Raw genomic sequence first — 23,763 nt, forward strand, 5'->3', positions numbered from 1 at the left:
CTCCATTAACTGACATTGGGCGACATACAGGAATGAATTCCAAGAGGAATACACAGCTTATTTATTCATAGAATATTTAAGATACCATCATAAATATCAAGAACAGTAGAATATAAAAACAAAACAGTTAAGTTCAGTGACATTTATCAAATAATACCACAATTTATTTATTCCCCTTGTTCTCTGTTCTATTTCGCTTCAAAGGCTAAAACCACATAGATTTTCGTGGTATTCATAAGAGGTTGAAGCTCACTATATGTTTGAGAGCTAAAACACCAACACTTTATTTAGTTATTTTTCTTATTTTAGGGTAAAATATGAACATGAAGACTGATAGCACAATATATATGTACACTACTCAAGAATTGATGGCAGTATCATTTTATTTAGGTTCGAAGATTTTTGCGGTGATGATCAGATGATCTCTGCATTCTCTTTGGGTTTTCACAGCGTCCGTTGGCTTTTGGCGGCAACAGTTTTGCTGACATTGCAGTCAGCGTCTTCAGGTCGCAACTGGTTGCCTTCGACCTGAAGACGCTGACTGCAATGTCAGCAAAACTGTTGTCAACAAAAGCCAACGGATGCAGTGAAAACCTGAAGAGAATGTAGAGATCATCATCATTTTATGATTACTCTTTTACTGACAATGAGTCGATCAGGCAGGGTCGACAGGATCAATTAAATACTTAGATGCCAGTCTAATACCTAATTCATGAGACCACAGAACCAATTAACTCTCCTTTAAATCTTTCGATACCTTATTGAAAAGCATTTTTGCATGAAAATCATCTACAAACAGCCATTCAAAGTTTGCAAGTATTCACATTAATCACTCTCATTCAGAGATTCAACCCAAAGGTTGATTTATATAGGTGAGGGTAGGGCTCATCTCAAACTAAGTCACAGGCATGTGAATTTCAAAAACTCCCTTTGAGGATTTTTTTGGAGGTATCTGAAGGCTTCACCCAGGATTTAAACCTGGGATCCCTCAGTCAGAGGCCAAGCCCTTCACCAACACCAAGCTACCACTCTCCATATTTATTTCATTAATACCATTCCTATAATAGGACTAGTGGATTGCCCTAAAAGCATAAGCTTGAAGCCTTCATAATTGAAAAAAAATGCTCATAATAGGATCAACTTTATGGGATTAGGTGGTAAGGACAACTTCCATGGTAATTGTTTTGTGTAAAATGTGATAGAAATTCAAATAAGTAAACATTTGAACCCTTTCCTCCTTGACCCCTCACAATAATTTAATATGAAGTAATTACCTAATTAATTACTACAGCAGGGAAAGAAGAAGTGCGTCAGAAAGACTTTCAAACACATTATGAAATAAGATCCCTAATTAATTAATAAGAGCCCCTCATGTTTACTCTTCCAATATTTCTTTAAGATATCACATCAAAGAATTAGTAATAAGACCCAAATTTTGGCTTTCAAGAGGTGTAGAAAATCCGCAGTTCATTAGAGAAGACAAATCATAGCAACCAATTAAATAATATGAGTGTTCAGTAAAACCAAACAAAACAAGAAAGCCAACTGTGATGTAAAAAATTTGAGTAGAACTGCCGTAACTAACTAGATATATTAATTTTATAATTCTCTGAATAAGCCCAAAATTAGATAAAGACAATAATACTGGTCAATTACAACAAAATCTATAATTAACACTAAGATATGAGCAACAAGTGGTTCCAAGAGTGTATTTGATGAGTTAGAAGAATCAAAAATTTAATCACAAATTTTCTATGCTATTACACCATATAATGATGCAGTAGTGGAAACAAGTAATTTACGCATGACACATCCTTTGAATGCCATTAAACCAGCCTACTAACTAAACAACACGTACATTAAACATCAACAACTCAACTCAGATAGTCTAACAACCACAAAAAGATTTTTTTCCTACCAGAAGAACATCCAATGAGTTCTACATCAAAGACTACAAAAAAAATCTGCAGAAGTTGCTGCCAAATTACAACACCACTGCATAAATGCACACGACCTTGTTTAAAACTTACAATAATTCCAGGATAAGCCCAATTGCATAAAAATAACTGGATTATAAAATTTTTACTACAAGTAGGAAATACTGATACCACACAAGCTGAGTAATTGCACCAGATTCTTATCCGTGACAGAGAAAACCCTGATAGAAATGAGGCAGCAGACTTAGTTCTTTAACCACTCGATATCAACAACTTCCGACACAAAATTTTTCTGACTCGTTAGACAGCAATGTGATCATTGAGACAAAACTTAAATTGCATTAATTAAAAGAATTCAGTAAATGGAAGGGAAAGATAAAATATGAATCTCCCTCACTCAGCCATTCTCTTTCGAGCTTAAAGTAATAAAACAGGTAAGTTGCCACCCACTTTTCATGAGTAAGTGATATCATTAGAGTCCAAGTTCATTTGTTCCTTTAGGTATAAGCATACATTGAGTGAAAGAGCCATTCGATAGGGTATAAGCTACAGTAAGCTAAAATATGTACCAGTATGGAGGAGAGGAGTAACTGAGTAACTATGATCTGTTCAACAGAAGCACATTGTGTCATCAAATTATCTATTAACGAGATTAGGCAATCAAAATTCTCCGTAAAAAGCTCGAGAAGTAGGTGATAAATCTAATAACAGAAAAATAGGGCCTCTTAGTTTTCAAAACATATCACAATTGACAGCAAAAAAATCAAAAAATACCCCAATACAGAAGCTTTCCATTCCTTGTTGCATTACTTGTATATAGTGCGACATTGTACTGAAATGTCATACAGCATTTAACACCACCACACCTTTATGTAGATCTTATATGTAAGTATGGCAATAGGTTAGGCATGTGGTTTAAGAGCTATTAATGTAATTAGAAAACAATATTCTTATGAGAAAGATTATTTGTTTATGTACATAGATACCCATCTCAATTCAGTACGGCTTTCAAGTCACAACTATTCGAGATTCAAGCAAGATAAAACTGCTGCTCGATTTTGAGATTTACATGTACAAAAAGCTTGCTTGCTCTTGAGATGGTTCGAGTATTGAATGGCATTTTCCATTCAAACCATTTATCCATCCAAAATTCGATTTCCACATCCAATTACCATTATTGTCATGAAAATATGTTCAGTAGGATATACCCTACACTTCAATTCCTTTGTATTCTTAGAATTCCCTAAATACATGGCAATTATGCATGTACTTATTTATTATAATCTATGTCTATTAATCCTTGTGACATTGGGCAGCTTGTCTTCTTGACAGCAGTTGATTAAACATAACACATATTTCATATCCTTTAACGTTTTTATCATCGAATTCTAAACAGTAAAACTGTTTTAGCCCTGACAATACCACTATTAAATGGTAAAATTTTGGATATTGAGCTCAAATCTCGCTATAGGTTCAAGATATTTTTCTAGTTCTCGCTCACACAGCCCTAAAAATCAGAATCGAAGAAATTTAAGAATATTGATCTTCATTTTCTCAATCTAACTTTCACTGAGAAAGGTGCCCCCCAAAAAAAGTGGAGTATATCTATATACACCAGATAATACTTTCCCATGGCTGAGATATTAAATTTCCCCCACCAGGAAAGGCTACTCTACAAATTTAGAGACCCCCTTGTTTACCTATGAATTACTATTTAAGTTTTCTACCATATAAAGTAGGTTTACAAGAAGCATTTAGATAAACACCCCTCCCTTCTTACATTGAAATTCCCTGAAAGGGATATATACATGACCATTAATAGCTTACATTTTTGTGCAGGCATAGAGAAAAGGATGAGCCTTGACAAGAATATAATATTTGGAATAAAAAAAAAAGATCTCAGGCTATAACATAAAGCTCTCAGGAATCTTAGTAGACAACCTCAATCGGATAATCACAGATTAGAAATAAGGTTACATGAACAAATGACATTGGATTGAGCATTCTACATATCATTCCGGAAGGTATTATTTTTATTCCCTTGACAGCATTGCAGTAAACCATGCTCAATTGATTCAAGTCAAAATTTATCACACTTGCAGCAGTCATATACTCTCCAACACATAAATGCGTATGTGCACCTGCCACTGATAATTCCCATGTATACTGCCTATGTACTTATCGTGTTTTCAGAGTAAGGATGAAACATTATGCGTGAATCAAGCCTCGGACAGTTTCTTCATCAGCTCGCTCTTACAGAACTGGTTGAAGCAGTAAAAATTGCTCTCTAAGAGCCCATATAAATAACTCTTTCTATTGATAAATTTTCTGCATAAAAATAGGAAATCGTAAGTTAGGACATGCAAATCTCACAGACACGCAAGCCATAAAAGAAATACGAAGGCTGTTCAAAAAAATATAGACTGTTTTAATTGTGCAAGCCCAGATAGCTCCATCAAATCTACTATTTGCCATCACGATTGTAGAGGTCTGCTGATTACTGTACAGTTTTTTGATTGTCATAATCTTTATTGGCTGCTTATCTAGAGAGTCATTAGTGAAGTGCTTTTTTTATTCAATGGATTTCAAAGCAAATGTTTTGAATGAGCAAAGTGTTGCTGCGAGATTTTGTGCAAAACCAAGAAAATCTGGAAGAAAATATTTTATATGCTCTAGTCAACTTATGGCGACTCTGCTATGAAGTGTGTAACATGTTTTGAGCGGCATGGACATTTTAAAGCTGGCCATCAGTAGATTGAAGACAATGATTATCCTGGGCAACCTTCCACGTCAACTGACCACTCACATGTTGTCAAAATCAACATCCTGGTTCACGTGAATCAACGAGAGATCATCAGAGAGCTTGGTTGAGACTACAGGATATCAGTTAGATCCTGTTGCGAGATTTTGACCGAAAAACTCACCTGACCTCACTCCTAAATTTTCTTTGTTCCCCAAACCTTTGTTAGAAAGTGGAAATGAGACAATTCTCAATATTGATGAGTGAACTAATGGATATCACAAAAGAAGCATTCCAGGACTGTTTCCAAAAGTGTAAAATCATTTGGGATAAGTGTGTACGTCAAGGATGAAGGAGGCTCAGATATATCACTTAAGTACATATAAAGTATGCTTTGTTTTATGTCGTCAGTCTACATATTTTTTTAACAGCCCTCGTACATTTCATATTTGTGCCTTCTGCAAAACATGATTTAATTAAATAGTCACATCATGTTTCACAAATGGTCTGTGACATCAGCAAAAACTATAATTTTTCCGATTTATACTTTCTTCGGTAATTCTTTAATTTTTTGAGGGAATCTTTACTGAATCTAAAATCTATAAAATTAGTAAATTGTAAATATATTCACTCTTGTATCAATAAATATGCATATTTTTTTCAAAAGATACGAGGCTTCCCCTGAGAATAGCTGACAAAGATTGAAAAACAGCAAAAATATGACTGAAAATGTGAATCCTTTCACCATTGGTAAGAATTATCATCACAATTCCCAAATAAAATCAAGCCTGAATTACCTTTTGAATGACTGCAAGAAATTTCTTAAGATAAGACCCAATTCAGTACAGAGTTCAATGAGCACTTTGGCTTCCTAAAAAATGCTGCTCATATTAGGTATTAAATAATTAATATTACATTGAAGAGCCAATTAGTTGTAAGTATTATTTCAACTAAATTTATGAGAATGAAAATTCAAAATATTACCCAGAAGTGTTAAAAATTAAAGTTTTTTAGAACTTTTATCCCATCACTCTTAGCAAAATGACCTTTGAGGTAAAACTAGAAAATTAAGCTCCTTAACATATATGGGAGACTGGGCACTTGTACGAGCGACTACCAATTTCAAACTCAACTGCCTTAGTCCAACACGCTCGCATTTGTAAATATATATATCCGAGGCCGTCCTATGTGGCCGGCTAGGCACAATGGTGATGTGCGATGAAATACATGTTTCCATATTTGTAAAGGGATTAAAGAATTTAAAACCTTATGGTTTGGGCATGACTAGATTGACATGCAGGGTAGTGGATTTCTGATCCAAGACAAACGTCAGAGTTCACATATTGAATACATTAAGTCAATGTCATTCACCAACAGAGAGTAAAAACGAGACATATATGATGCAAGTGCTTAACAGTATCACGCAAACAACACAACAGATGAAAAACTTCCAAATCAGATGGACATAGCAGAAAGAAATTAAGATGAATGCATTACACTGTCGAAGGATTTTAGATTTCAGCAGATTGATTGAGCTGATTTCAATATTTCTTCCATGTTGGCATCTTGATGAATGCAACATTTAACCTAAACGGCCTTATCACCCTTATGCCGGACAACTAAAGAGATCAATTCAATTGGCACCTGCATTTCCACAGGGATCGTGGCTTTCTAAATTACAATGGATGGCTGATTGAACCATTCTTGGATATGGAATTAAAGCAAGGTAGAAAAAGTCGACAGTTTATTCCCGGATCCAAATAGCACATACTTGCTTTCAAGCATGCATTTGAAAAGATGCAGCGACACACATATATTTTTAGTAGCTTTAAAAATCATCTCTTGATTGAGAAAGAAATTGAACTTGAGGAAGAACAATAAGCAAAATTCTCTTTACAATTGAGGTTTCAAAAGTTATTTATTTTTATTTAAATATTTCGGGGACTAGTCATAAACCTAGACAATGGAGTCAAAATTTCTTATGCATAAAAGATGAATAAATACACTGATATAAACCTGGTATAATATGCCATTGAATATGACTGTATAATTTTAATCATAAAAGAGAATCAAATAAAACTCCAAAATATATGCAGTTATGAAAAATATGCACATATAACACTTGGAATAAAATTTTACCCAATGAATTTCCAGAGTGTGTTTTTTTCTCAGTCTTGATGGAGTTTTGTGCAGTTACCCCAAGTATTATATAATTTGTAATCATCCCAATGAGCATAGATATAAACATCGGTAATAATTAAAATACTAATTCACATGAAAACTGAGGCCAACTAAAGCCTTTATACTATCTCAAAATTTGTACTCAATGGGTCCCTAGAGGATAGTAATCATTTCCCATCTCCCAAAAAAAAACAGTCCCGGGGATGGATGAATTAGATATATCACATGCAACCCACTAGATTCCCTCAAATAACAGCATCGCTTGAAGTCATTTCCATTCAAGCCAAGACTAAGCACAACTACAACACAGAAGGTGGTGAATATGCAGTAATTAGCTCTACGGCCTTGACAGGTAAATGTAAAATAAGCTCTCTAGATAGCATCTTATTTAACATTTACAGAAGGTGGTCATTGCAGCCAACAAGAAGTCAACATGGAAGAAATAAATGTAAAAACTAAACCAATGAAGTTCCACTTCCCATTCTTAATATGAATGGCAGAACCGTAAATGAGGATGCAGCCAACCTTCTTGACTGATTCTATTTTGTTGCTTCTAGTGATGTATTACTCATCTATTACTTATATCATCATTATGAAATTTGCTACTCGACCCATCTCTAGAGAAAATACAAAAGCAATATTTTAAAATTTGAGATAACAACGCAAATGTCAAACAGAGTCTACTTCATGTAGAGTAAATTTCAAGATGAGAATGTAAGTCAATGAGTAATACCTCTCCATAGAAGACTGGTGGAGTAGGATGGACGCATCCAATTAAGTCGATTGAAAGTTGAAAAAAAGCACTTTAATAACACTCAATCTCAAGTAAATGAAAAAAAACTTCAATTCATTAGGTCGTATCATGGCTTAATTCCTTTTTGCTCAGACCACAATACGAGAAGATGCTCACACTGGTGTGGTCTCAAGTGCAATGAGACATGTGAAGACAATTTACGCATTAACTAGCAAGGACGCAACACAACAGATCAGATATCCACTCACTGGTTTATCCCACATCTCTTTCCTCTCTCTTCAATTTCCATTACATAGTTACCAATATAGTTTTCACTTTATATTCAAGTGATAACCTCTCTAAACCACAAAACAAAAACTTTGAATGAAATAATCCACACTACAAATTACAGTTCACGGCACAAAATTTGATCAACGATTAGATAAAGCTATACATTGAAAAGCAACCTAGTGAAGAGACCTACATCTCTATACTTAATACTGTAAACACGATATTTCACCATCAACATAAAATACATGAGTGTTAAGAATCAAATTTTTGTGAAATATACAGAGAATCTCAAAAATGTTAAACCACAACACACTACAATGAAAAATTGTTAATGAGTAAAGTTCTTTGAAAGTCTCAAAGAGTGACACTAGTGAAGAAGTAAACTAATACAGCCATGCCTCAATTAGCACATAGTATTCACCTCAACAATTCCCTGACCAATTCAGCTTCCCAAAACACAATGGGCAACTACCATTTCTAGAAGCTCAATTTCTGCTTCCAGTGTGTGATCGCACTTGCTTCCTTAACCTAGTACTGTAGGGAGGTAACTTAAAAACAGGTAGGAAAAAGCTAATATATAATATATTATATTGAATATTGTGGCATATGGATTCATTATTAGAGTAGAATTCATATAAGGGGATAGTATTGTTACAATTATTGTATAGTAAAACTTTTAATTATTAAATCATCCAGTAATAAAAGATTTAAAAAATAGCCGTGAATATGATGCACGAATACAGTGCCATTCATTTGAAGGGCATCAAACTTTTAACAAAGCCAAATATTTGCAATCATTCACATTGGAAAATTCGAGTTATCTGGACTGGCTTGTGACTATAAATGGTTAACGCACTATTTTACTAAGAAATGCTGGTGATGCATGGAGATTCATTTTGTGCACGTATACGATGAATGGATAATAGGAAAATGATTATGATTTGTATCCTCAACTGTAATTAGCCAGCAGAACTAAAAAATCAAAAACTTCCCAATTACACAAAAAAAACTACCTAATTCCAACCCAGATTTTGGTTATTACAGAATCGTTGATAAGTGAGACAAAAAATAATCAATTTTTCAACAAAATACCACAATTTCAACATTTAATGGAATAAAACTGCATAAAAAGGGGGATTACACCCTTTCCTTTGGACCTGGGAGTTATAGGCACCTGGTGATTCAACCCGAAGGTTGATTTGGAGTTTAGGTGAGGGTAGAGATTGCCTTGAACTAAGCCAAAGATGTCAGAATTTTACACATTCAGGGAGGGAGGGCCAGTTCTTTTCTCTGGGCCACCTTGCTCTAAGACGATTGTGTTTTTGGAGGTGTCGGAAGACTTGACTGGGGATTTGAACCCCGGATCCCTCGACCAGAAGCCAAGTGCTCTACCCACTAGGTTACCATGGTCCCCTTCACATTAAAGGACCTATCCCCATATATTCACCAAAGTTAAGCAATGCTGAGCCCGGAATAAGGTTGGACAGATAACCATTCATACCTTACCCGTGCTGCTTTTGTCCCTCGTCAGCAAATAGCAGGCAGGTCTAACATGGGCTCAAGACAAGTCTCTGAGCTAGAACACCTCTTGAAAACACCCCCAACTATTAAATCTACCAATCTAAGGGCACCTGAGCAAAAATACACAGGCCTTATTGCCTCAAACCTCTATTCACAGAAAAAAATTGTTGACTTCAATAGTTCTAGAATACTTTAGCCCAACTGTGAAAATTTATGAGCACCAAAACATTTAATGCAATCCTGTCTCTTGGTTAGTAACTTGTTCTAACAATAAAAATTGTAAATTGCAGTGAAAATCAAATCCTATACACAGAGTACACAAAACCACACTATTTCTCAAGACAGGTGTCCCCTGACCTAGCCACTAAGAGTATGTCAGCCTACCTACAGTTATGTACATTAATATTAATTATCAAGTACACTCCTAAATGCTTACACTTCTCAAACTAAAAAGATTAATGGTAATCCCTTTTTTGCTCAAAGCAACTAATTTTCCATAAGCCAATCATTTCATTCAGAACAGATATAATACTGGTTGAAGGAACCGTTCAACCTAAAATACCTTGCATGTCCTTAACGCTCGTTGATCCACTAAATTCACAGAAAGTTATTTATTCTATGAATTTTGCCTGGTTACTTTAAAATAGATTTTGTTTAAATAAAAATATTTGCACGAATATGTTTATTTTTTGCGTAAAAAGTCTCACAGAAATAAATTTAGCTGACTGAGATTTAACCCAGCTCCCATTGTTTAAATGGCGACTCGAGTTGAGCCAACAATGCCGAGAATCGACGCATGCTAAAGGAGGCACAGCTGTACATACACAGGCGTGAAGGAAGAGAGAACGAGAGAGAGAGATGAAGAGAGAAAGAAGGACACCCAGTGGAAGAGACCTGACTTACTTCACTCCGAGTTTGGTGGCGACCCTCTTCCACTGAGAATAGCACGTAATCCTCCTAGAAAGCACAGAGTGAGCGTGGGGCAGGAAGCAACATATGTATTAGCAATCAGGGGTCTGGCAGGGTGCAGGATGAGGGCCACAGCAAAGGCTACCGGGGTGGGAGGGCGGGATGGTACCCCATTCCGTGAGAATCAAGCTAATTTGCCCTAAAGAAAAACCCTTCCACCAGCCACAGGAAGTTAGCAAAAAACAAGGCAGTTAAGGTATGTATATATATAAATCAGGCCATGGTAATTTACAGCACATACACTTTCAAAGGGAAAACACTCATTAAAATTTGAAGCATAAATTATTGAACCAAAACATATGCATGGTATTAACTGATTAAAGAGGATTAGGTGGCTGGTTAATGCATTAATTTTAAGATGGGGTTTTCCTTGCAAATGGCAGATTTAAGGTTATATTACAATGAGGATTTGCATTTCCTATGCAGCTGGTATTTTTAAGGGCTAGGGGAGAAAACTATTCAAGTCACCTTTGAATAATAATGCCATTATCTTAATTAAAAAAAGATTGAACATGCAACTAGCTTTGTTAAGTAATTAGTAAATAGGAAATCATACCCTAAGAAGAAGAGAAACCATCTACTCACCATTGTTCATGCTGACCTTTTTTGGATTCATTTTTTTCCACTTTCATGCAAAAAAATACTATCTGACCTCTCCAATCATTTGCAAAAATATACATTTAACAAAAAAATATGAACTCAAATGTATAAATTGTGTAAAATGTTTGAGTGAAGAGATGTCAATTATAAATGGTGCAAATGTAAATAATTGAAACCAAAACAATCAAAGAATCTATTCAACAAAAATCTCTAACAATAAATAAAAGATTTATAAGACTATTAAATGTACTTCTTACACTATGTAAAAAAATATAATCATGCTCGAATAAGAAATCATACAAATTATTCAATTCACTTTAATTTAAAAGTATTGTTATCCATATTTTTCAGAGCATCAAATTTTACTTTTTAGATACAGACTTTAAACTTTAAAACTTATTTAGTTTTAGTATACACAATGAGGTAGCATTTTCATCGCTGATGAATTGAGTACGAAGTGGTAATGTTGACAGGGTAATACTTGGAAAAATGTGGAAAATGAAAGGTCAATGTCCAAAACAAACACAAAAAATGTTTAAAGGTGAAAGGAGTTCATATTTATTAGAAAAATATAGGCTCAATGAATGATCAAGAGATATATTTTATAGAGACATGAGCCCAAATATTAAGGGAAAATTGCATCAACTTGTCAAAATTTCAAAAAGTTACAAAAAAGTGCTGACTGATCATGGATAATATGGATTCTTTAAGTGGCACCTCAAACTATGAGAAATCTTTTCAATAAAATACTCTCTCAAAATGCCACATTCAGCATTGAAGTAAACATACATAGAACAGAGTGGCTACACACAAGACAAGGAAAGAGAATTCTACATCTCACAAACAAAAAACCCATGTGTATAAACATTAACAGATCACGAAAGCAATAAACAATTTTCAAGTTACATTCAGGGATGTAAACATTTTACATCAACAGTCAAACAGAGCCAATATCTGCACACACCTTTTCACCAAGATATCTTTGCAAATTCGCCTCACAAGACATTCTGTCCTCTACAGAGGTTAAGGACTCACAGCTCAGTCAGATTCCAAAAAAAAACAATGTAAGAAGTCTGAGAAGATACTATGATCCATCTGGGCAAGTAAGGGCCCCAAAACTATGAAAAAATTCAATCTCATATCCTGATTCCTACAATTTTTTTTGTTAACTTTGGGTTTCCATTTAAATGAATCAATCCATTCAATATTCGCCTTGTAATAATAACCAGGTTTTACCATAAATTTTCCATGGCTTAATAGACCAAAATTTTGAAATTTCCATGACTTTTACCAAATGGTTTCATACGATCACATCCTTAAGTCAATAGAAAAGCAAAGATAAAAAAAAAAACAAAAAGGAGATTTTCAGTAACTTTGGATGATGAACGGCAAGAGTATAAAGTGAGCGGGAATCGTCCCTTACAGCTGGCAGACAAAACAAAAACTTTGTAAATTTTTCAAGCTCGTGGGAACCCAGATAAATACACATTGGTTAGTTCAACTTGATACTAGGGATGGACGGATCCAGGATTTTTATCGGATCCGGATTCGGATCAGATCCTTGATTTTCGGAGCCGGATCTTTCGGATCGGATATTTTCGGATCCAAATGCATTTTCAAATTCCTGACGCTGAGATTCCCCCGATGATTGTTCAATCTCTTGGGAAGAGTCACACTATGTACCAGTCGTATTTTGCTATTTTTATTTTCCACGGCTGAAATTCTCCTACGTAACCTCTGCGAGAGCTTTCAAACAAATCGGTTCATGAGTAGGACAAGAATCGCATGTGACGGCACATTCGAAGATAGAATCGGAAATCTTTCCACCCTTATTGCGTTGCGCGTTGCATTCACTGAAGCTATTATTCAAAATTTCAGATCCAGATCCGATGTCTTTCGCGACTTTGGATCCGATGTATCTGATGAAGGGCAATATCCGTGGATATTTGCATCCGAGGTATCCGAGGTATCCGATCCGACCATCCCAACTTGATACTCTTATAAAACCAAATATAAGCCCCTAATTTTTTACTAAAATTCTGGCAGTAAAAAATATAATACAATGAAAAGTAGGATACCCCAAGAACAACTATAGCTTGATGAAAAATGTATGCAAATCACAATGAAAATAAATTATCATTATACACAGTAGGTACTGTGCTAGATAGTAGCTGTATGAAGGTAGGAAGACAGAAATCTGTTTGAAATCCTTAGATAACGGCATTGGATTCTAATGTGACAGACATTGGCTCTGAAAATCCTAGATATCTTCCTTCTAAATGAATATGAATTTCATTACTAGGATGTACATGATTTAGTTTGGATGACATTTTCTCAGACCAACCGCTGGGTCAGTATTTCTGGAAATGATGTTTCAATATTTACCTTTGCAATCACTATCAAGGAATTCTCGATTGAACATTAATTACGTCTGCATAGCAATGACTGAGCAAGCTACCTACTTTTGACTCTTAAATATTGAACCAGCTGTCATCCTAAGGCATACAATCAGCTGAATCCACCACTAAAGCACCAGATCCTAACCATAATTTAGCTGCATCGCATTCAGTTACTCTTCAAAATAGGTAATTAATGTTTACATACACATGGGAAAGTGAAAGTTATACATTATCCTATGAAAAAATATAAAAAAAATAATATCAATGAAAATAAATACTTGGAAAATTGCAATCAAGGTATAAGTACAGAAATTCAATAGCATGTAAATGATAATATTAACTTAAAAAATCTAGCTATACAAGAAAAAAGAAGGGGCCATACCTATTGCCTGTTCCCTGTTGGCCTTGATTAGGGACCGACCCTGATCCTCGCTTCCCTGCAGGTAGTTTGGTCACGGGGATATGGCCAGCAAGTCCAGTTGGTTTAGGCAAGCTCTGACCAGATTAAATACAAATTAATATACAACCGTATATACAAATTGATGTTTTTCATGTAATTTCTTATCCAAATTCCAATCTAAAAAAATATGTCGGTGACAGTGATATTAAATGTTGAAAAATATGTCACTGCTGAAACACATGAGAGGTACCCACAATGTCAGGTTCAACTTCATAAAGGCCCAGACCGATGACAATGGCACCCATTCCGAATGACACATGCATGATGTTTGCTGATTTTTTTCTTTATCTATTGGTGTACATTTTTAATTTTCATGAATATCCTATGAAGGCTGATGAAGGTAACTCCATTAAATCTGAACAACTAAAAACCTTTGATGGAGTTTCTTAAAATAAATTTGCCTCCTTATCACTAAACAAGAGCTTATGTCTATCTGTCAACAGAAATTGCCAATAATACCAGAAAGCACATCACAATTTTGATAACTAATTCAAATGAAATATTTGAAGGTGACTACTTTTTGAATATTCAAAAATAAGATTAGTATCGGAGGCTTTTGGATGCAGCTGTGAATTATGCTTAGTCAAGCGAGCTTTTGCGGCAATTGCACATCGCATCATCAGGCAATGATGTTTTCATCACCTGATGATGCGATGGCTGCGAAAGCTCTCTTGACGAAGCGTAATACACAGCCACACCTAAAATACTCCGATACTAATGATTCTCGCAGTGAAAGCATACATTTCAAGTTAAAAATAAGATGCACCATACATTCCAAAGAAGAGTTGGATTTGCTGTTGCAAAGCGATTAATCACAAGGGACTATATGCAATCATATTGTATAATGAGCAAAGTTGACCTTATCACAATGTGAGGGTAAACGAGATGCCATGATTTCAAGGCAAATTTTTCAGTTCTCCGACATAACAAGACTTCTTTTCATATCCACATAACCCAAAAACCGCTCACAATGGCCTTTACATTTAGTATGCCAACAATTAACAACTTTAAAGCCCGCTATACACGGCGAATGATTTCATTCGCATGATCATTCAGCATGATCATGCACATGATCATTCACCGTGTATGACGGAACAATTCGCGAATGAACCTTCATGTGCATGATCATTCAGTGAATATTAGAACCATGGTCCTTATATACTGGTTGCTAATCTCCTGACATATTCCGGCTCGGGAGTGTTGCCTCGACGGATGCTTTTACCCCTCAAACGCCTCCCCTCAAACACAACTCTTGGCACAGTCGAGCTGCCACTAGGGAAAATATGGAACTAACTACGCGGTCAGCGGCGGTTTGAAAGCATATACCGCCACTGACAGCACAGTTAGTTCCATATTTTCCCTAGTTATGTGCCACGAGTTGTATTTGAGGGGAGGCGTTTGAAGGGTTTGAGTGTGCATGATCCTGTGAATGATCACGTGATCATTCAGCATGATCATTTGCATGATCATTCACCGTGTATAGCGGCCTTAAAAGAAGGAACATCCATGCCCTGGATATAGATAACTTACACAGGCAGGACTCACACATACAACCTCCGGAATAGCAGGCAAGGACTTTACCCTGCCACCTCTGAGGCTGGAAATTTAAAATGCATACTAACCCTGATAATATCCACTTTCACCATCGTGTGAAGGGTATTCAGAATGAATGGGTAGGAGAAGTCATAGCCATGCTCAAGATCATATTGGAACCTCACAGCAGTGTGACTTATGATTTAATAACATAATTATGGATGGACTTCACGACAGCAATGAACATGACAATATCACTTAAAAATTCCACGTTCTTCATTTGGCAAAAATACAAAGGAGATTATTCACAAATTTACAAGTACCTAAATCAAATATTTAATCATGTCCTTTGAGCAAGTGCAATATAATTATAGTGACATTCAGGACACTGCATTACTATACATGCGCTCATACAAAGGCATACCTAGTTTACATGAAAATGTAAAAAGGAGAAAACATGCTCACCTTCGGTGTTTTTGGCTTGCTGCATTCAACAATATGATCCTTGCAGGAATTCTGATGAACAGTAACTGTACAAACTGGAATAAACAAGCAATAAATATGTTTCAACAAGTATTATGTTAAAATTTCCAAGTTAAACACATAACATCAACCATTTAAGCTAACAGAGATTTTATAAGATCTAGGAATTCAAACCCACGAAAAAAATCATGAGGAGAAAGTTAGCATAGAATGCCAAAGAATAACTTCAAAAGAGCTAAACGTGGATCGTCAATTCTTCAGTGTGCAGTAATATAGACAAATAGAAAGGAGGAAGAGAATAAACAACAAAACATAGAAGTAGAATACATAAAAAGGCCAATAAAGGGATACACAAGCATGACGAAATGGCAGAAGACTTCCTAAAACAAATTACTTATACGATAAAACATAAGTATGTAGATGAAGAAGGAACTGAGAAAATGTAGAATGTAAGAATCTGTCCTTGAGAGACAAAATTTATGGTCGATGCCAAGGAGAAGAAAAAGAATAATGCTAAATACAGGAAATTATTGACACATGAAAAAGCTGCCAAGATAATACTTGAAGACTTTGAGACCTGGAACTTGCAATGGTTATTGAAAATTAATTGACAAATAGGGTGAGAAATAAGGAAGTGCACCAAAGAATAGGAGAGGAAAAGGAACTAAGAATCACAATATGCAGACAACAACCCTGTGGATCGGCAATGTTAAGACACAAAGATTACATGAGAAATAGGAAGGGAATAATAAAAGGAAAAGTCCTCTGAGGAAGACCAAGACATAAGTACTTGTGGCAGATAAAGGAGGACATATATATTGTTTTACTCATTGTTCATTCAACTACAACAATGAATCATTAAACACTGTTTACAAGTAAACGTTTCGATTCTACGGTCAAAAGAGTGAAGAAGAACACACGAAAAACTATGAAAATGGCGAAACAGTCATCTTCTTCATCTCGTCACGGGAAAAATATTTGATTGGTGCATTTTATTGCATTTTCGTGGAGAGAACGACATCTTTACATTACAAAGAGCTTTTTAAAATTACCTTTTACACATTCCTTAATTTTTGAAATGGCAGAAAGGTAGATTTCAATTCCCGAGGTTTAGAAGAGTACCTGAATACATATTGAAGTTACATGTGCTATACGTAAAAAATATTTCTAAATTTTTCATGTCCAACGTCAAGGAAATGTTTACATTGATCTTCATACTTAAAATAAGCCAATAAGATGAAAATCGTCACTTTGGTGGAGTGTGTTGCTGCTGGGCACATATTATCTTTTTTATTTATTTTAAGTAAGAGGAAAAATATAAACATTTCCTTACATGAAAACACTGTTTAAACGTAAACGTTTAGCTTCTACGGTCGAAAGAATGAAGAAGAACATGCGAAAAACCATGCAAACGGTGAAACTGTCCTCATCTTCATCTGGTCACGGGAAAAATATTTGACCGGTGCATTGTATTGTATTTTTAGTAGAGAGAACAACATCTTTACATTACAAAGAGCTTTTTAAAACTAACTTTTACACACTCCTTGATTTCTAAAATGGCCAAAAGGCAGATTTCAATTTCCGAGGTTTAGAAGAGTACCTGAATATTGAAGTTAGGTATGTTATACATAAAAAATATTTCTAAACTTTTCATGCAAGGAAATGTTTTTATTGTTCCCCTTACTTAAAGTAGACCAAAAAGACAAAAATCATCATTTTGGTAGAGTGCATTGCTGTGGGGCGATTTAAAAATAAAAAAATGTGTATAATTTAATTTTAAAAAGCTCTTTGCAATGCGAAGATGTCGTTCTCTCAATAAGAAATACAATGAAATGCATCAATCAAATATTTTTCCTGTGACGAGATGAAGAATATGAAGTTCACAATTTCAAGAATATTTTTCTATTATTCTGGGAAATAATTGCAAAATAGTGAGCTGTTTACCAATACATAACCATCTGCAAGTGTGTGTAAAGTGCAAAAATTCCACAGACGCAAGATCATTAGCCCAGTCAAGAGAAATGATTTTTTCTCCATAAAATTTTCCTGTTCAAGAAAATTTTTTCCTTGAATTTTTGTGACTAAAAAAAGAATGACTGTAGCAAACAAGTAGAAAAATTAACTCTTCTGGTTCAGTCAACATTAACTGATGATTTAACCCTTAAGAGTGTGGGAACATTTTTATACGTTTTACACGCAGGCTGCGGCATTTACCCAAAATATTTATTGCTACTTGGATATCTTGCACTAGGGCACTTTCCGTCATCATAAGGATTGTTAAGGGGCTTAACTATACCAGACCAGCCCCCATGACAAGGGGAGCTTCCTCCACAGAGGTTCTCTTCTGCACCAGCTAGCAGCTAAAATCGTGAACTCCCGCAGCCCAAGGGTTAAAATTTAACTACCAAAATACCATTAGAATATATAGTTATACAGTTGAGGACCTCAAATCCGGAAAGCTTGGAACTAAAGGGTTTCTGGATTTCTGGTCTTGAGCACGCGGAAAAAGTGGTACACTTTTTTTTGAGAATTTTAATGCAATAAAACCGTAACTCAGAAATTACACATGAAAGTCTGTTGAACAACCCCTATAAGAACATTCGTCGCCTTATATGGATTCAAGTACACTACGTTGAAGGAGTCAAAAAACTTGCCAAATAAGTCGTCAAATCACAAATGTAGCTTCCGCAGCATAAACTATACGTGCTATATACTGGATGAGAGCGAGCAATAAAGACATCTTTTTCTTCATGCCCAATTGTTTTCGTTGATAGCATTCACTAGCAGATGTTCCGATATCTATCAATACCTTCCTTAGTCGGACAGTAAATCAGTGCAAATGCTTCTATATTTTGTTGATTAATTAATTCACAAATGCGTTCAGGCTATAGTGCTCAATATTTGAGATCCCTACGTGTCCCTGCCTAGGTTGTTAGCATATGTTCATAGCGTGTGCTAACTTCCTACTCGTCCCAGAACAAGGCTTGGAGAGTGGCTCCACGAGGTGGCAAGTCGAAACACTACGCAGAGGAATTTTCAAACGTTCCAGATTTCTGTTTTTCCAGGTTTCTGGATTCCAGATTTGAGGTCCTTAATTCTACAAATAAAATGTTGGGAGACCAAAAGTCTCACAAGAATTATAATGAAAAAAGTAAAATTCTTACTTTCACAGTAGAAACCAGGTTTATTCGTCAGGGGTTTCGAGCACCAGTCACAAGCATGAGCAGAACCGTAGCACACTGATATCCACTGATGAGTGGCTTTTTTCACTTTATCCTGGAAATTTAAACAAATTAATAGCATTAGCCTGAGTAAAAAATAATAGGGGAAAAGAAAATTGGATTTAATCCTAGCTACCCTTTGATTACAAAATAAACTAAATAATGAGAAATACCCATTAAATATTGCCTAATCACAACCAAATCACATCCAGTGTCCACGTAAGTTAAAACAATGTCTAACCATTGGAGCAATACGGTACTTCCGAACAAACTAAGCTCAATAAACACATTTTCTGGCTTGTGAGATATTCTACACAAAAAAAAATTCCTGAGTAGTCATCGTATGCACTCAGAAAAATATGAGAGAGATTTTTCTCCTCACAGTGCTATAGGCATGATTGAAAAGCAACCTTAGTCAAATTGATTGAACAATTACAAGGATATGATCCAGAATTTCATCATGTTCGTATATTTGACATTAGTTTACTTGCATCCCCTAAAATATAAAGATTTTTTAATTGCCTTATTCTTCAATGCTATGAGATTAAAGGCATAGAAATTCATAGAGAAGGATGTGCATAAACTTCCATTTAACTGCTATGACAATAAAGGGGTATAATATTATATATGATCAAAGTGTGTATGTACTTGAACCACAACTTTTGGAATTTAGTTAACAGTCAGAGTATCATCATTTGATTACTGCTACCCCTTACATTAAAAAAAATTGAACTTCAAGTAATCCATTTCAGATGCAGTATGATTTACAATGAACATTTTTGGTTAACTATATTTCTTATAAGCCAGAAAACATGGTAATTTTTCTGATTATTTATCTCATGCCATTAGTGGTTAACAATAAGCATTAGGCCTAAGTAAAAGCAAAATGCCTAAGTGCATTCTATCTCTAGGGCACTCACCTTCTTTTTCCTGAAGAATATACTCCCTCTCTTTCTCCGTTTCTCTTCATGATTGCCATAGCCAGCGCTGCTGGAAAAATTAAGCATATATAGTCCACCAGAATAACGCTTTCATCGGTGAAAAAATGGAGAGTATGTATCAAGTTTGCCAAATTAAAAACTACCGCAGTGACTGACTATAAGAATGTAGAGAAAAGAAACTACAAAAAAAATCTGATCATCATGCAGTAATGAGCAAGACAAAGTCCAAGGATATTCTCTAGAGAATGGTCTAATAGGTTTCCTCTGGCCATTTCCCAATCATCAGACCAAAAACATCTACTACTTACTGTGAGAAAAAGTCATCGACAATACTGCTGTTTTGGGGATCGATTAAATGCTTGCCAGACGCAAGCATTGCAGCCAGCATCTCCTCTTCTGTTTCACTCTCTGTTCCGCTGGGTCGTTGGCTTCTAATAGGAAGTCATGAGCAAAACTCAGAAAAGCATAACAATCCCAGAACGGGGAAAAAATAAAATGTCAGCGAAAACAAAAAGTGAATTTGATGCACATGGCAGCCCTGCCCCATCACCATTAGAGCTATGCAAATAGACTTCCATACTCTGCTATAATCAGTCATTTGGTTGCGAATAATATTCTACGCCACCTTTTCCACGGAGAAATAGGAGGACGGTCTTCACTCATGTGCGGTAATCTGCAATCTATGCCACTCTACTACATGGAAATAACCAAAGACTACCCAGTGGCATACCTTTACAGAGGCTCCACAAGTACATTTGCAAATGGCTCCATCACGGTACACTGCGGGCTACTTCACACATACCTCCTTGAATAATGTCTATTTTGGGCATCCTGGCATTCTAAGTTCTGGAATAAGCCATAGGACTGTAGCACTATGGGCACAAAAATTCGGCCTCATGACATTGTATGCCAAGCACAATAAATCACTATAGTCCTCTGAAGCCAAAAATACTCTGCCAGAGAAAAGATGCTTTGGTTGTTTTAAGAGGTAGAACACCTTCAGCATTAACATGAGATACTGATTCTAATTATGGTCAATGCAAATGATTTTTCCTCTCTGGAATTTTATGATGGAATATAAACGATTTTAATTTCTCCAGGTGAATTATATTGATGAATAGGGTAGTTTCCTTCATCAAAGAAAAAGAAACACATTGATTGCGATTTGTTACCCACCATTAGTGTATTCATAATATACAAATTATTTGGTTTTAGAAATCCGAGCTTAGATGAGTGTTAATGGTCAATTTTAACCTCATTTGAAAAAGGCCAGATTGGTGGCCATGCGATGCCACTCCATGTGACGTCACAGGGACCTAGATGCTACACGAGTAGTCAGAAGTTTTACATCGTCTGAGATTACAAATGCATGCATGAGGCACAGAGCTCAGGGAAACATCTCTTAATAATCACCTATTAAAATTGCCTACGGTCGGAAAGTTTCTTTCGTTTGATAGGGTATTAATAATCCTTATTTCAGTCAAGCGCTACTTGCCAGCAGCCTGCATCGTAGCGGCGCTCATAGCCTCGCACCAAGGTGGCCTCACATAATGTCAGCTTGAACCAAAATGACGTCACACGGGCTTTTCCCAGCATTTATACTTAGCCGTTGCATTTTTGTGCCTTTGAAAATTTTCACTTTTCATTTAATCACGAAAAATAGATATCCTCATTTAAAAATCTAAAAGCATGAAATAAGTACTCCGGGAGTAATAATCTTCCCATTTAGACAATTTAAAAAAATAGGAAACCATCCTATTCCTGCTATACGTATTCATAGAAATAAGCATATCTGCATGTTTGTACGATTCGAGAAAAAAATCAAAGGAAAAATTTCAATTGGGAGATGTAAGTTACTATCTAGGGCTCGCTTAAGCATTAGCCAATCCTGACAATAATTCAATTTAGTGAACAAACTCACTTCATTGCAAAGGGAGGGTAATCTGTGGCATGGCATTCGCAAATTTATTTTAAAATATTTGAACAGTATGCACATATATTCTTTTCCTACATTTATGTGCGTTCCCTAAACCTCCAAGAACCTCTCAAAGAACCAATTTCTATAAAGTATAAAATAGCAAGTGTCTATTCATCCTTTTTGGATTTACCTCCATTTCACAGAGGAGCAAGGTACTTTGAGCTATCGAAAAGTCTAAAAGAAGAGGGAGAAAATAAAAAGATGTAATAATAGAGGGCAGGGAAAGAGACTAGAATATGATAGAATCAATGTATCTTGAGTGATGCATACATTTTCGTAAAGAATACCATACCATTACTCACAAACCAACTGACACCACAAAACCATGGTACGGATAACTTAGGAGGACAAATATGCAGATGCAGAGTCATGGGCGTACCCAGGGAGGGCAGGAGGGGGCAGCTGCCCCCCCTCCCCCATAGAAGCATAAGTAAATTTAGTTCAAAACGAAATTTTTGGAAAAATTTTCTTTAAATAGAAGGAAAGTGATATTAGTATAAAACATGTACAGGCGGTCCTCGGCTTCCGTACACTCGACTTTCGTACAATTTGCACTTTCGTACGTTCAAAATTGACACCTTTTACTTGACTTCCGTACGCTAAATTCTGACTTTCGGACGTTGGTCTGTAATTTTTTTAAATTCCCACGATGTTTACTGCGCATCCCATCATTCAATCCCATCATTCAATCATTTCAAATGGCAGTATATGCGAACAATACGAACGTATACAATGAAGGGAATTGTAGGTAGTTGACTCTAATCTAAGTGATTTATTTGGGAGAGGGACTGCCTGCTATAGGCTCCTTCATCAAGAGAAGAAGAAAGCCTTCATTGGAGAGATTTTCAAAAAAGTTTACTAGACATCATCAAATAGCTTTCAAAAAAACTAGTAAGATCTTCTTTCTAATTGTGTTTTTCCGCTGAGTGCTGTTTAATTCATCTACACCTTCAGCAACGATATTGCATGAAATATCACCCGAATTCCGTTTGTCTTTTGTCTTTTTTGAATAACATGCGAAATATACGCGATCACGAATGTCACCTGCCGAATGTCGAATTTTGGTTTGGGAATTTTCTGCGTATTTTCGAAAGAAATTAGATGATTTGAGGAATTGTATTAACATATTATTAAAATATAGTGAACTGAAACAAAATCCGTGACAAAAAAGTTTTAGTACGTATTTTCCGCTCTTTTGGAACGTAACCCGTAATTATTATGGAAGTCAACGGTTCGACTTTCGTACATTCGACTTTCGTACAAGTTTTCGGGAACGCATTGTGTGCAAAAGTCGGGGACCACCTGTAATTAAAATAAAAATATTTTTCCGTGCAAATCATTTAAAAAATAATAAATCACTGTTTTGGTTTCATAACATTGTCTGTGTTACAACTTGAACGACCACGGCTTGCCCTCTCCTCTAGTTTTGATCCTGGGTACGCCCTTGTGCAGAGTTGGTATGTACTTACGGACAGACAGACCATTGACTTGGGTCACGTAAGGGGTGAATACAATGTGATGATACCAACTCAGGAAATGAGCGTGGGCATTCATTTTTCATTCTTCCTGATGCAGTAGTAAAGTAGTAGTAGTAGTAAAAGAGTATGGAAGTCTTTTGCAGAGCTCTATTCAACACAAAAAGTGAACTTTTCACAGCCATACTGAGACATTAGCCCTCAAGCCACAGTGATTGCATATTTCCACCACTACAATGTATGTATAAATGAAAGCTGAAGTTAATACGCCCCACTTCTAGCTAGAGCTATGGAGAGGAAG

General features: G+C 35.7%; 1 protein-coding gene across 12 annotated transcripts in view; it reads right to left on the reverse strand.

The window, feature by feature from the left end:
* LOC124168997 (rho guanine nucleotide exchange factor 18) overlaps positions 1-23,763 on the reverse strand; it is a 165,263-nt gene that overhangs the window by 33,819 nt on the left and 107,681 nt on the right. For 7 of the 12 annotated variants that reach the window (XM_046547446.1, XM_046547449.1, XM_046547447.1 and 4 more), the window contains 6 exons: positions 20,318-20,440; positions 19,989-20,058; positions 19,012-19,123; positions 15,830-15,903; positions 13,754-13,866; positions 10,307-10,360 (listed from right to left, as the gene is read on the reverse strand). In XM_046547446.1, coding sequence (XP_046403402.1) covers positions 10,307-10,360; positions 13,754-13,866; positions 15,830-15,903; positions 19,012-19,123; positions 19,989-20,058; positions 20,318-20,440 — 546 coding nt within the window. The remainder of the gene's footprint in view (positions 1-10,306; positions 10,361-13,753; positions 13,867-15,829; positions 15,904-19,011; positions 19,124-19,988; positions 20,059-20,317; positions 20,441-23,763) is intronic. The other 5 variants (XM_046547450.1, XM_046547448.1, XM_046547445.1 and 2 more) reach the window with 4 other exon arrangements.

The sequence above is a fragment of the Ischnura elegans genome, chromosome 12 (assembly GCF_921293095.1).
Source record: "Ischnura elegans chromosome 12, ioIscEleg1.1, whole genome shotgun sequence".
Taxonomy (NCBI): Eukaryota; Metazoa; Arthropoda; class Insecta; order Odonata; family Coenagrionidae; genus Ischnura; species Ischnura elegans.